The 12838-nt window shown below is 40.6% G+C and overlaps 1 protein-coding gene across 1 annotated transcript in view; it reads right to left on the bottom strand.

Moving 5' to 3' along the window:
• The window catches only part of kl (klotho), a 16596-nt gene extending 7721 nt beyond the window's left edge, over nt 1–8875 (bottom strand). Inside the window, exons 1-7 of the mRNA XM_061086555.1 lie at nt 8043–8875; nt 4923–5353; nt 4753–4832; nt 3747–3909; nt 2934–3039; nt 2127–2276; nt 968–1203 (exon numbers count right to left, since the gene is read on the bottom strand). Coding sequence (XP_060942538.1) covers nt 968–1203; nt 2127–2276; nt 2934–3039; nt 3747–3909; nt 4753–4832; nt 4923–5353; nt 8043–8771 — 1895 coding nt within the window. The 5' untranslated portion in view covers nt 8772–8875. The remainder of the gene's footprint in view (nt 1–967; nt 1204–2126; nt 2277–2933; nt 3040–3746; nt 3910–4752; nt 4833–4922; nt 5354–8042) is intronic.
• Between the last annotated feature and the right edge of the window lie 3963 nt (nt 8876–12838).

The raw sequence follows: 12838 nt of genomic DNA, 5'->3' as shown, positions 1-12838 counted from the left end.
CTATGTATGTATGTATGTATCTATCTATCTATGTATCTATCTATCTATCTATCTATCTATCTATCTATCTATCTATCTATCTATCTATCTATCTATCTATCTATCTATCTATCTATCTATCTATCTATCTATCTATCTATCTATCTATCTATCTATCTATCTATGTATCCATCTATCTATCTATCTATGTATCTATCTATCTGTCTATCTATCTGTCTATCTGTCTATCTGTCTATCTGTCTATCTATCTGACTATCTGTCTATCTGTCTATCTGTCTATCTATGTATCTATGTATCTATCTATCTATCTGTGTATCTATCTATCTATGAATCTATCTATCTATGTATCTATCTATCTGTCTATCTATCTGTCTATCTATCTATCTATCTATCTATCTATCTATCTATCTATCTATCTATCTATCTATCTATCTATCTATCTATCTATCTATCTATCTATCTATCTATCTATCTATCTATCTATCTATCTATCTATCTATATATGTATGTATCTATGTATGTATGTATGTATCTATCTATCTATCTATCTATCTATCTATCTATCTATCTATCTATCTATCTATCTATCTATCTATCTATCTATCTATCTATCTATCTATCTATCTATCTATCTATCTATCTATCTATCTATCTATCTATCTATCTATCTAGGTATCTATCTATCTATCTAGGTATCTATCTAGGTATCTATCTATCTATCTATCTATCTATCTATCTATCTATCTATCTATCTATCTATCTATCTATCTATCTATCTATCTATCTATCTATCTATCTATCTATCTATCTATCTATCTATCTATCTATCTATCTATCTATCTATCTATCTATCTATCTATCTATCTATCTATCTATCTATCTATCTATCTCTCACTCAGGCCTCTGACATCAAAGCGACAAAAACAGCTTCAACCTCCATATCCAGCCTCAGCCCTTGTGTCTCCACCTGTTCAGCCACTTGTTGGTGGTGTCCAGCGGCGCCGGCAGGCTGCTGCGCTGGCGGGTGTGGTGCCACAGCGTGACCACGGGCTTGACGTTGGCCCGCAGCAGCTGCTGGGCGAAGCAGCGGTAGTAGCCCAGCAGGGTGGTGTTGGGGTGAGCCACATCGCCCGTGGGCACCAGGGCCGACCAGTTCAGAGAGAAATGGAAGTGGTTTACTCCGACCTGCTGGATCTCATCCACCTGCAGAGAGGGAGGAGGGAAACATCTGTACACAGCACTTAGCAGATAATTTTTCTACCATTCCTACATTTTGTATCTCGGTACATGAACTACTGTGTAAGTAGTGGGTAAGATTTAGGTGAAAGTGATCTATCTCATATATAAATAAATTGAATATTAAAATACTAGCCATGTTTTCACTAGTGTGTTTCATTTAAAATGTACAAAATTGTTGTTTTCTTTACCCTAGAACGGAGCCTTTATATTTGAATACTTTATATTTACACCGGTAGCTGGTCCTCTCTATGGAGGCAGCCATGTTTTTTACAGTAGCCCCAACTGGCTCAAACTATTTTTGAGTTTTTAGGTGGAGCATGCAACTTCACCACTAGAAGTCACTTAATTCTACACACTAAACCTTTTATCTTTATAGTCCAGGCAAAGTAGCCTTTTACGACCGACTAATTTTAAAATAATTTTTTTCAGCATAGATCATTTCTATGAGGTGTCCAGAACAACATACTAAAAGTCCTAAGAAATCCTAGTTGAGGAAATATGTTTAATTCTCATCAATCCGAGATGTGTGCCAATGTGGCCCGGCAACAATACACCTCAATGGGGCTATTTTTTTCCTTTAATCCTATCAAAATGAAACTTAACACCATGAAAGTAACCATGAAAAGTAAAAAATTTTGTGTAACAAGTTTCTTTGAAAAGGAATTTTAATATGCAAATTAGCTATACAGAAATCGAATATGCTCAAAATACACTCAAATAGGCTTTTACCAAGTTTTATTGTGGTAGGAGTAAAGGAAAAAATTAAGCCTATTTGGGTGTATTTTGGGCCTATTCGATTAGTGTATAGCTCATTTGCATATTAACTAGACTATTAGTGCAGTAAGAGTTGTTTAAATGCTCAGTGTTTGAGCGGGAGAGAGACCCACCTGTTGTCGGATGGAGGCGTAATCAGCACAGTTTGCCGTTCTCCGTAGAGGCGGAGCACTGAAGCCCTCCAGCTTCATCAGGGCGCCATTGTTGGAGATGTTCCAAAGGTAAACACTGGGGTCAGCTAGCTGGCTGGGCATCGTCTCCACCTGCGACACGAGGGCAGGCCGCACAAAAACACACACAAACAAACACCAATGTAAACATGCACCAGCTCACCACACGTAACCACTGCGTGTACCTCATACACACCAATGCAAATAAAGGCCTAATAGGGCAAATGGACAGGAGGGGGGGGGGGTCCTGTGAGGTGCGGACGCTTTGAGGTTATCTGGTTTATGATTAAGAGAGGATTCATCATCATGGCCGAGTCTGAACTGGACTTTCACCATGAAAACTGCAAGTTCCAAATAATGGAGTGAACCTGATGTGAGTGCGTCAGAGAGCAGAGGAGTGAGTGTTGTTAAATTTCATTTTCACAAAACTTTGGGAATTAAGAACGGGTAACAGAGCTGGGAATTTAATGGACATTCAGCTGAAGATAATTTATAGTAGTAGTTAATTCAATATGTTGTGTTAACTAATGAACACTCTTCACTAAATATATAACGCTGAGTCAGGTAAGGTAATAAGTAGTTAATGTTTTTCTCTTTGTTTCCTGTTTCTGAGGAACTCTTGTGTTGTGTTGTTCATTGACAGTGTTCTGTCCTTCACCGTCCGTCCCACCTGAGCCTCCGTGACTCTTCATCCTTCCACAAACACAAAACCGCTCTCTTCCCGTCCTCGACACAAACACACACTCGTACCTGGATGGAGTTGGCAGACACGCCCCAGGCAAAATCACACGGGAACACTCCCTGCGCCGGTCGGTTCTCTGGAAGCTCCGGGAAACCGTTTCTCTGGATGACGTTTCTTAGGAAATAAAAAAAATGATGATCACATTAGGAGGAGCTGAGAGGGAAAAAACTACCTCTGTAGATTATGTCACATTGTCGAGGTTTAAAAAGGCCTTTAAACAGATCAAAATAAATAAAGTGTACTTTTTTCATGGCAGAAAACTGAAGAACTAATACTTTTACTTTGAAATAACTTTGTTTAATAACTTCTTTTGCTCAGATTTTTGTTATTAGAAAGCTGCTTATTTTATAGTTGTTTTTTTTTCTTTGTAATTTCTTTGTGTTTGCACAATGTCAATTACGTTCTTGAACCTACTGTGTATATGTGAAGTGAGCATTAACAGATGTTTCATGATATTCAAAAGATAAACAATTAAATTCATGAGCGTTATTTGGTCTTTGTCATTAAGATAATTTACACCAGACTTTTGTTTGTTTTATAAACTAATAGGATTTGTTTAAATGCCACATTTGGTGTGAATATTTAAAAACGACTGAAAGGATCAGATTTCAGTTTATTATCTGCAATAGTTGTTTTCCACTGAAGCAACTATTGCAGATAATAAACTGAAATCGGTCAATTATTTACCTTCAGTAGAAAATTGTAACGTCTCAGCAAAGTGACTAAATTAAACTTGAAAACACAGCGACAGGTTATTAATCATCTGTGCCACGGTGTTGTAAATTGACAATGTTGTTCTTCCCCCACTGAGCAGTGTTCACCTGTAGAAGGTGGCAGACGTCTTGGGCTCCCGCTTCATGTCCAGAGTGTTGAAGTCCACGTAGTAGAGTCCTCGTCGTATCAAGTATTCTCTGTGCCACTCGAACCCGTCGATCAGAGACCAGGCGGTGTATCCAATCACATTCACTCCGTCTATGACGATCGCTGCATGGGACACAAAGACAGAAAGACAGACACAGACAATCACAGGGAGACACAGGGAGACAGATACAGAGAGACACAGACAGAAAGACAGAAAGATAGAGAAAAACACAGACAATCAGAGAGACACAGACACAGAGAGACACAGACAGACAAACACAGACAAACACAGACAGACACAGACACACACATGGAGACAGATACAGAGAGACACAGACAGATACATACAAACACAGACAAACACAGACACACACAGACACACACAGGGAGACAGATACAGAGAGACACAGACAGATACGTACAAACACAGACAAACACAGACACACACAGACACACACAGACACACACAGACACACACAGGGAGACAGATACAGAGAGACACAGACAGATTGATACAAACACAGACAAACAGACAAACACAGACAAACACAGACAAACACATACAGACACAGACAGAAACAGACAAACACAGGGAGACACAGACACAGACAAACAAAGACAGACAGACACACACAGACAGAAAGACAGACACAGACACACACAGACACACACAGAGAGAAACAGACAAACACAGACAGACACAGACACAGACAAACAAAGACAGACACACACAGACAGAAAGACAGACACAGACACACACAGACACACACAGACACACACAGACACACACAGAGAGACAGACAAACACAGACAAACACAGACAGACACAGAGAGAAACAGACAAACACAGACAAACACAGACAGGCAGATTGAAGTGGTTACTTCTCTTAATGTCTCAGTTGCAAATGGCTCCATGCCCATATTAGGGATTTGATCTCCGTGCTGCTGTGATTGGTCAGAACTCACATTTCAGGGCCTCGGCGATGAACCTCTTCAGGTAGTACATGTGTTTGGGGTCTTCAGTCTTGGTGGTGCCGAGGACGTACCTGCGTGGAGGAGCAGCAGTGAAAAACAACATGTCCAGCAAACACCCTGGAGCAACACACAGGAAACACAACGAGACCCCGGACACCTACCAGCCGCTCTGCACCACGAAGATGGGCGGCCTGTCGTACTCGGCGTTGACCCAGTAGAGCAGCATCCTCAGGTCCAGGTCCTCCTGCTGCCCGAACTTCAGGCTGTCGTTGATGAGCTGGAAGCTGAGCGCCGCTCCGTGGGACAGGGCGAAGAAGTCGGCCGTCCCCCTCACCTGCTCCCTCTCCTCCCTCGTGAAGGTGGGCAGCCGGGAGCCCAGCCGGGCCCTCATGCAGGGGGGGTAGTCCCCGTCCGTGAACAGCGGCCGGGCGAACCAGCCCAGCACGTGGTCCAGGGAGCACTGGCACTCGCGCAGGCTCTCCAGGCGGGTCCGGCTGGGCTTGATCCAGTGAGAGGCCAGAGCCATGGACAGCTTCCCCTGCTGCCGGGGCCGGTAGTGCCGGTCGTAGAGGTGCCACACGGCCGCGTGAGCCTGGAGGAGAGAGAGAGAGGAGTGATGGAGGAGGAGGAGGAGGAGGAGGAGGAGGAGGAGGAGGAGGAGGAGGAGGAGGAGGAGGAGGAGGAGGAGGAGGAGGAGGAGGAGGAGGAGGAGGAGAAGGAGGAGGACATGGTTATGAAATGATGAAGGAAGGAGAAGGAGGAGGAGGAGGAGGAGGAGGAGGAGGAGGAGGAGGAGGAGGAGGAGGAGGAGGAGGAGGAGGAGGAGGAGGAGGAGGAGGAGGAGGAGGAGGAGGAGGAGGAGGAGGAGGAGGAGGTTATGAAATGATGAAGGAAGGAGGAGGAGGAGGAGGAGGAGGAGGAGGAGGAGGAGGAGGAGGAGGAGGAGGAGGAGGAGGAGGAGGAGGAGGAGGAGGAGGAGGAGGAGGAGGAGGAGGAGAAGGAGGAGGAGGAGGAGGAGGAGAAGGAGGAGAAGGAGAAGGAGGAGAACATGGTTAGGAAATGATGAAGGAAGGAGAAGGAGGAGGAGGAGGAGGAGGAGGAGGAGGAGGAGGACATGGTTATGAAATGATGAAGGAAGGAGAAGGCAAAGCTTGAGAAGGATGGATTGAAGATATCCCATCAGTTAAACTTCATTTCATTCCTCAAAAAGTTTCATAAAGGTAAAAATAAATAATATATATTTTTAGATACCTGTACTTTACTTTGAGATCTTTTCTTTTTTGATTATATACTTTTTAATATAAATATGGAAAGAGATATTGTTTATCTATCTGCTACTGTCCACAGTTTATAAACTAGTTTGTTATAACTGCAATTTCTATAATAATAACAGGTCGGTCAAAATATTACTTATAATACTAATACAAATAAAGTACTTTACTTTTGATAGGAAAATAAAGGATAAGATAGACTTTTAAATACAGAAAGTAATTTGTGTTCCAGGTTGCTCTATGATAACAGTGACGGTGCAAAATACACGAGTAAAATAGAATTAAAAAAGTATTAAGTATATTAATATAAGTGACAGTAAAAATATAAAGTGTATACGGAGTAAATACTTAGCTAGTGCCTACTAGAAATCAAATAAGTTACTATCAAAGTATAGGGCAATAGAAAGTATATAGTACAATGATAATGAGTAATATATTATTAGTAATATGAAGTAATATTGTACATGTTATGATGTTATGAGTATTTGACAGGTTCAGTTAAAACAATTCATCAACCACATACTTACTTAAAAAAACTTTTGAAGACACAAGAACCTTGTAAACATTGTTTTGGAAAGTTGCTATATGAATAAAGTGTATTATTATTATTCTAAACACTTAATAACTAAAAAAAAATACACGAGTAAAATAGAATTTAAAAAGTATAAAGTATATTAATATAAGTGACAATAAAAATATAAAGTGTATAAGGAGTAAATACTGAACCAGTGCCTAATATAAATAAAATAAGTTACTATCAAAGTATAGGACAATAGAAAGTTTAAAGTACAATGAGAGTGAGTAATATATTATTAGCAATATTAAGGTACATGATATGATGTTATGAGTATTTGACAGGTTCAGTTAAAACAACATAATTACTTAAAAACAACTTTTGAAGACACAAGAACCTTGTAAACCTGGTTTTGGAAAGTTGCTATATGAATAAAGTTTATTATTATTATTATAAACACTTAATAACTATACAGATACACAGACTAAATACTGAACCAGTGCCTAATATAAATAAAATAAGTTACTTCTATTGTCAAAGTATAGGACAATAGAAAGTTTAAAGTACAATGAGAGTGAGTAATATATTATTAGTAATATTAAGTTATATTGTACATGATAATATGTTATGAGTATTTGACAGGTTCAGTTAAAACAATTCATCAACCAGATAATTACTTAAAAACAACTTTTGAAGACACAAGAACCTTGTTTTGGAAAGTTGCTATATAAATAAAGTTTATTATTATTATTATAAACACTTATACTACTACATTGCAATATTTATATTTTCCTTTATACTATCTTGTAGTATTATTTATATCATGGTCACTTACTTTTAATTATTTTTTCTGTATCATGGTCACTACTGTTGCAATATTACTTATAATACTTTTGTTTTCATTACAATAACACTTACATCACTCCACTTTCTCCCCAGTACCTGCTTTTGCACAGTGTCTGTTTTGCAGGTTGTTTTTGTTTTCTGTATATTTTTACTCTCATTATGTGTAGTTTAGTAGTGTATATATTTTGATCTTTCTTTTTTATTGTTGCTTCGGCACTGTTATTTAAATTCTGTTTTTCTCTTTTTTGCTGTAACAAGTGAATTTCCCCGTTGTGTGGATAAATAAAGAAATCTAATCTAATCTTAATAACTATACAGATACACAGACTAAATACTGAACCAGTGCCTAATATAAATAAAATAAGTTACTTCTATTGTCAAAGTATAGGACAATAGAAAGTTTAAAGTACAATGAGAGTGAGTAATATATTATTAGTAATATTAAGTAATATTGTACATGATATGATGTTATGAGTATTTGACAGGTTCAGTTAAAACAATTCATCAACCAGATAATTACTTAAAAACAACTTTTGAAGACACAAGAACCTTGTTTTGGAAAGTTGCTATATGAACAAAGTTTATTATTATTATTATAAACACTTAATAACTATACATAATAAATGTATACAATGTGAAACCACGTGTACCTTCAGCAGGTTGTGTCCCACCCGGAACGGCAGGTCGGGGTCGCTCTTGATCCCGGGGGCCACCACTCCGGTCCCGTACCCGTGACGCGCCACCACGAACGGGTTGTCGATGGTGATCCAGATCTTCACGTCGTCCCCGAAGGTCCGGAAGCAGAAGTCCGCGTAGTCCCTGAAGATGCCCACCATCTCCGGGCTGCTCCAGCCCCCCAGGGTCTGCTGCAGGTGGTCGGGCAGGTCCCAGTGGTACAGGGTCACCACCGGCTGCACCCGGATCTCCTTCAGCCTCCGGATCAGGGTCCGGTAGTAGTTGGTCCCGGCCTCGTTGTGGCTGCCTCGGGTCCCGTTGGGGAACATCCGGGCCCAGGACAGGGAGAACCGGTAGTGGCTGACCCCGAGCTGCCGGATGGCCCGGATGTCTGCGTGCAGGTTGTGGTAGCTGTCGCTGCCCACGTCCCCGGTGACCATCCGGTTCCCCCCCCGGGTGAAGGTGTCCCAGATGGAGAGACCCTTCCCGTCCCGGTCGAACGCGCCCTCCACCTGGTAGGCCGCCGTGCCCACCGCCCACAGGAACCCCCGGGGGAAGGAGGCGTAGAGGAAGGCCTGGTCCCCGGGGTACGGCATCCGGCTGAAGCGACCCCAGGTCCGCAGGCCGGCGTTGGGTCTGGAGGAGCCGGGGGGGGCGAGGAGGAGGAGGAGGAGGAGGAAGAGGAGGCCGAGGGGGGCTCGCATGGCTCCAGGTGATGGAGGTCCAGGTTCCTACAGGTTCTCCACTTCTGCTTCACCTGACCATGCTCTGAGGGGGTCTGGTGATTACACAGGGGACAGTGGAGTGAAGCCAGCCAGCTGTGACACCCCCCACCTCTCTCTCTCTCTCTCTCTCTCTCTCTCTCTCTCTCTCTCTCTCTCTCTCCAAACCTGTCAATCATTACCCGGATATTTGCACCAGCACCATAACAAGCATATTTGAATATTTGCACTACTGCACAAATTGAACATTCATCTGTAAAGATGTATATTTATTTTATTTTCTATTTTAAATTTTTGATATTCTATTTCATTGGTATTCTATTTTATTCTTTTTATACTATTTCTATTTTTATTTTATTTTTATTTGGGTTGAAATGACTGAGCATTGCTTACAGAGAGTGTGTGACCCGAGCATTTCATTGACAGTGACTGCTTCATGTTATCTCTGTTCATTTGACAATAACAAATCTTGGATCTTGGAGCGCCTGACGCACCAAGGTCTCCAGGATCAATCTCCTGTGGAGCCAGGTTTGGTCCATTGGGGTCTCATGGGGGGGGGGGGGGGGGGGGGGGGGACCCCAGGTGCCACAGCCTCCTCCTCCAAGTGACCTCCTCCTCCACCAGCACCATCACCATACATCCTCTCAGCTCCTAATCTCATAGGAGGCCATTCAGGTGTCACATGTCCCAGCCTCATCTGCATCTCGCACTGGATCAAGTTCAGCAGGCTGCAGATGATGATGGGGTGAGAGGAGGGTGAGAGGGGGGGGTGAGAGAGGAGGAGGGTGAGGAGGAGATATGCAAACAGTAGAACCGGTTACCCACACTCCACCACGGTCTCCCTGCTTCCTTATCTTCCTGCTCTCAGCGCCTGTTGCTCGGAAACTCAGACCTCTGAGTGCATCTGGTGTGTGTGTGTGTGTGTGTGTGTGTGTGTGTGTGTGTGATATCTTGGAGTTACTGAGCCTAAAATATTTTAGAAAAAAATATAGAAATAATCTTTTAGTAATTAAATCTTAAAATGTGTTGAGACGAAACAATTATTTGCTTGACAGAAACAAATTGATTTAATTAATTAACCTTTTACGATAATATTTGAATCCCAATTTATTGTAATTAATTAGTTATTCAAACTATTCAAAGTTTTGTTATAACAAAATGTCAGTTTTATGATAAAATTTTACAGAGAAAAGGATCAAGTAACGAGCAGTTTGAAAGAAGCCATTGAGAGCTGAAGATCTTAAACAATCAAAACAGTTTGGGAAAACTCTATGTATTTAAACAGATAATTGAAGTTTAAGAATATTAAAATTTAACTGACAACAACTTCAGTCCAAGGACAAAACACTGGTGACCATGTTCATGTTTCTGTCAGCTCAGAGAACCAACAATATGTGATGATTTAATCTCAACGCATAAGAAAATACATCACAAACATAAAGATAATTTCTCATTTTAATTGAACTAAGATGAAAGAGCAAAAAGATTTAGAAAATGGGTGTTTCTGTCAGTGCCAGTGGTTTGGTTAATTCATATTTAAACCATCCTGTTGATCCTTATTTAACTGCACTAATCAAAAGGATAAGGAGAATTAATTGGAGAATTAAGTTTCTAATTAACGTTTTCTTCAGTCCATGTTTTCTTCATTGAGTGAATCTGAACAGGAACTCAGAGACGTTCAGCTCAGTGAGAGGGAGCCCTTCATTAGATTTGCCTCAGAGAGCAGGTGTGTTTTTATCTGATGCAGGAAACCAGTCAGTGCTTATAGTCGGTCATGGATCATAACCAGGGTGTGAACGTGGTGGGAGGGGGGGGGGGGGTTTCCACTGGGTGGTGCTGAGCTGGAAAGTTCAGATCTCAAACGTACGTATACATACATTAACGTAAAGCACAGAGAGTCCATGTAGAAACACAGGAGGAACAGATACAATGGGGCCAGGTGGTGAAACTCAGAGCTTTTCTTAATCTGTGGGTTTTATGTTTTCATCAACATCAAACATGTGGTTGTTCCTGTGATGTCTACATCAATACCTCAACTGCATGAATGAATTTCCTCTGGTTGTTTGTGAGGCTCCGAAACCGTCACAAGTCATAATTATGTAACTTTGCCTTTTTCTGTTTTAAACCTGGTAACAGATCAAAGATGCAGCAGATTCATTTGCTCAGTTTCTGGACTCAGATGATTCAGAACCAGCAGCTTGTTCGGCCTCAACATCTCAAACCGTCTTTTCCAACAGTGAGATTTAGTCAGAACCAAAATCTAAGAGCCAATTTATGGGTGAGCTGATATCATCCGTCATATAAATCAGTATCTGCGATTGTTTGCTGATATGAAAACATTGAATATATAGAATAATCACTGCAGAAAATCCTGTTTTCTTATTTAATATTCAACAACTTTGATGGTATTTGTTGTCTTCTAATTTGTAGATATTTATAATAGATTGTATGGTTTAAACTGCTAAATATTAAGAGTCAATGACATTTCTTTCTCATAAGGGTTTTGATAACTACATCTTCGGAATCATTGCCAAATATCACCATCATCAGTTTATGTCTTCATCCCTGTCGGCAAGATTATGAAAAACTACTAGACAAATTACCGTGAGACAGTGGAAGGATGAGGTTTGTGTGAGGATCCAGTTTTTTTTTTCTTCTAACATGAGAGCATCTTTAACATTTACATAGATTTCTCAAAAGGATGGATCATCGATCTTGTAGAATAGAATCAGGCAGATTTAAGGGACAGATATTAATGCGCTTTAATATGGGATTTTGGAGCAGATCCAAGTAAAAATCAAAGTCTGGTGAATTGAAATGTGGTTCTGTTGGGACTTGGTGGGATTCACGCTACTGAGTGACACACACGTTTTTTAAAATCTGTAGAAATAAGGAGTATAACATCACAAACACCTCCTCTCTGAAGGGCTTATGTGAAAGGGAACTTAATGTTAGGATAACAGATGACTGGAATGATGCTTGGAAAAGTGCTAAAATACTGAACGTCTGTAACCGAGTGAGAGCTATGCAACTGAAGCTCCTACATAGGGTTCATATCTCTCCCTCTCAACGTCATAAATACAACCCTAATACATCTCCACTGCGCCCCAAGTGTAAGATAGAATCTGGTGGTCTGACACATTGTTTGTGGGATTGTAGAAAAATACAGCAGTTTTGGCAGGTCATAGGGCAGGAAATTAATAAGATTCTGTCTATTAACAGTAATAATAACCCTTTATACCTGCTACTTGGTATATCTGACATGTCCATCACTGACAAATTTAAAAGAAGACTTTATCAGACACTTGCTTTTTGTGATGGAAAGTGTATTCTTTTGAATTGGATCACAGATAACGCTCCATCTAAGGCTCAGTGGCAAAGGGTTGTATTTGAATATGTTGTGTTGGACCATTTGACATGTAAACTTCACAGCAATGATGATGCCTTTCGTAAAACATGGGAACCCTTTCTGTCATATGTTGGTCTGAATGTTTCCACCATTCTCACAAGAGGGTTTGTATCATAGCTCAGAATGCTCTGCCTCAAAAGAGGCACTCATACTTATGTTTTTAATTTGTTCTTACTTGTATAGGACGTGACCCCTGAATCTTCTGCTTGTATGGATTTGAATATGTGTGTGAGCCAAATGTTTGTCTTGTTTTGTTTTGTGTTGTATTACCTGTTGGAAAACTAATAAACATATATGTAAAAAAATAAATCTGTAGGAATACATTTTATCCCCTAATATCGGTTTCGGTATCTACCCCAAAAAATCATTCTCAGCTTCTAATACAAGCTTTTTTAACAATTCTAAGCAGGTTTTGATTGCACAGTGTGTTTAAAAAGTAGAAAACAATTATAGGTGTCGAGAAAATAAAAAGGCAAAGCCAAAATTTAATTTCCGGTGTTTAGAAAAATAACTTGAACTGTAGCCAACGAGCTGCATTGTGTCTGGAGACACTTGGGCCTGTGTCTCAGCTGAAGGATCCCGGCTGCTGGTGTCGACAGGAACGAGTGAAGACAAGTGAAATAAAGAGAAGCGGAGCGTG

Source organism: Limanda limanda, chromosome 14 (genome assembly GCF_963576545.1).
Source record: "Limanda limanda chromosome 14, fLimLim1.1, whole genome shotgun sequence".
In the NCBI taxonomy this organism is placed as follows: domain Eukaryota; kingdom Metazoa; phylum Chordata; class Actinopteri; order Pleuronectiformes; family Pleuronectidae; genus Limanda; species Limanda limanda.
The sequence above is the reverse complement of the archived record's forward strand: the minus strand, read 5'-3'. Positions and strand labels throughout refer to the sequence as shown.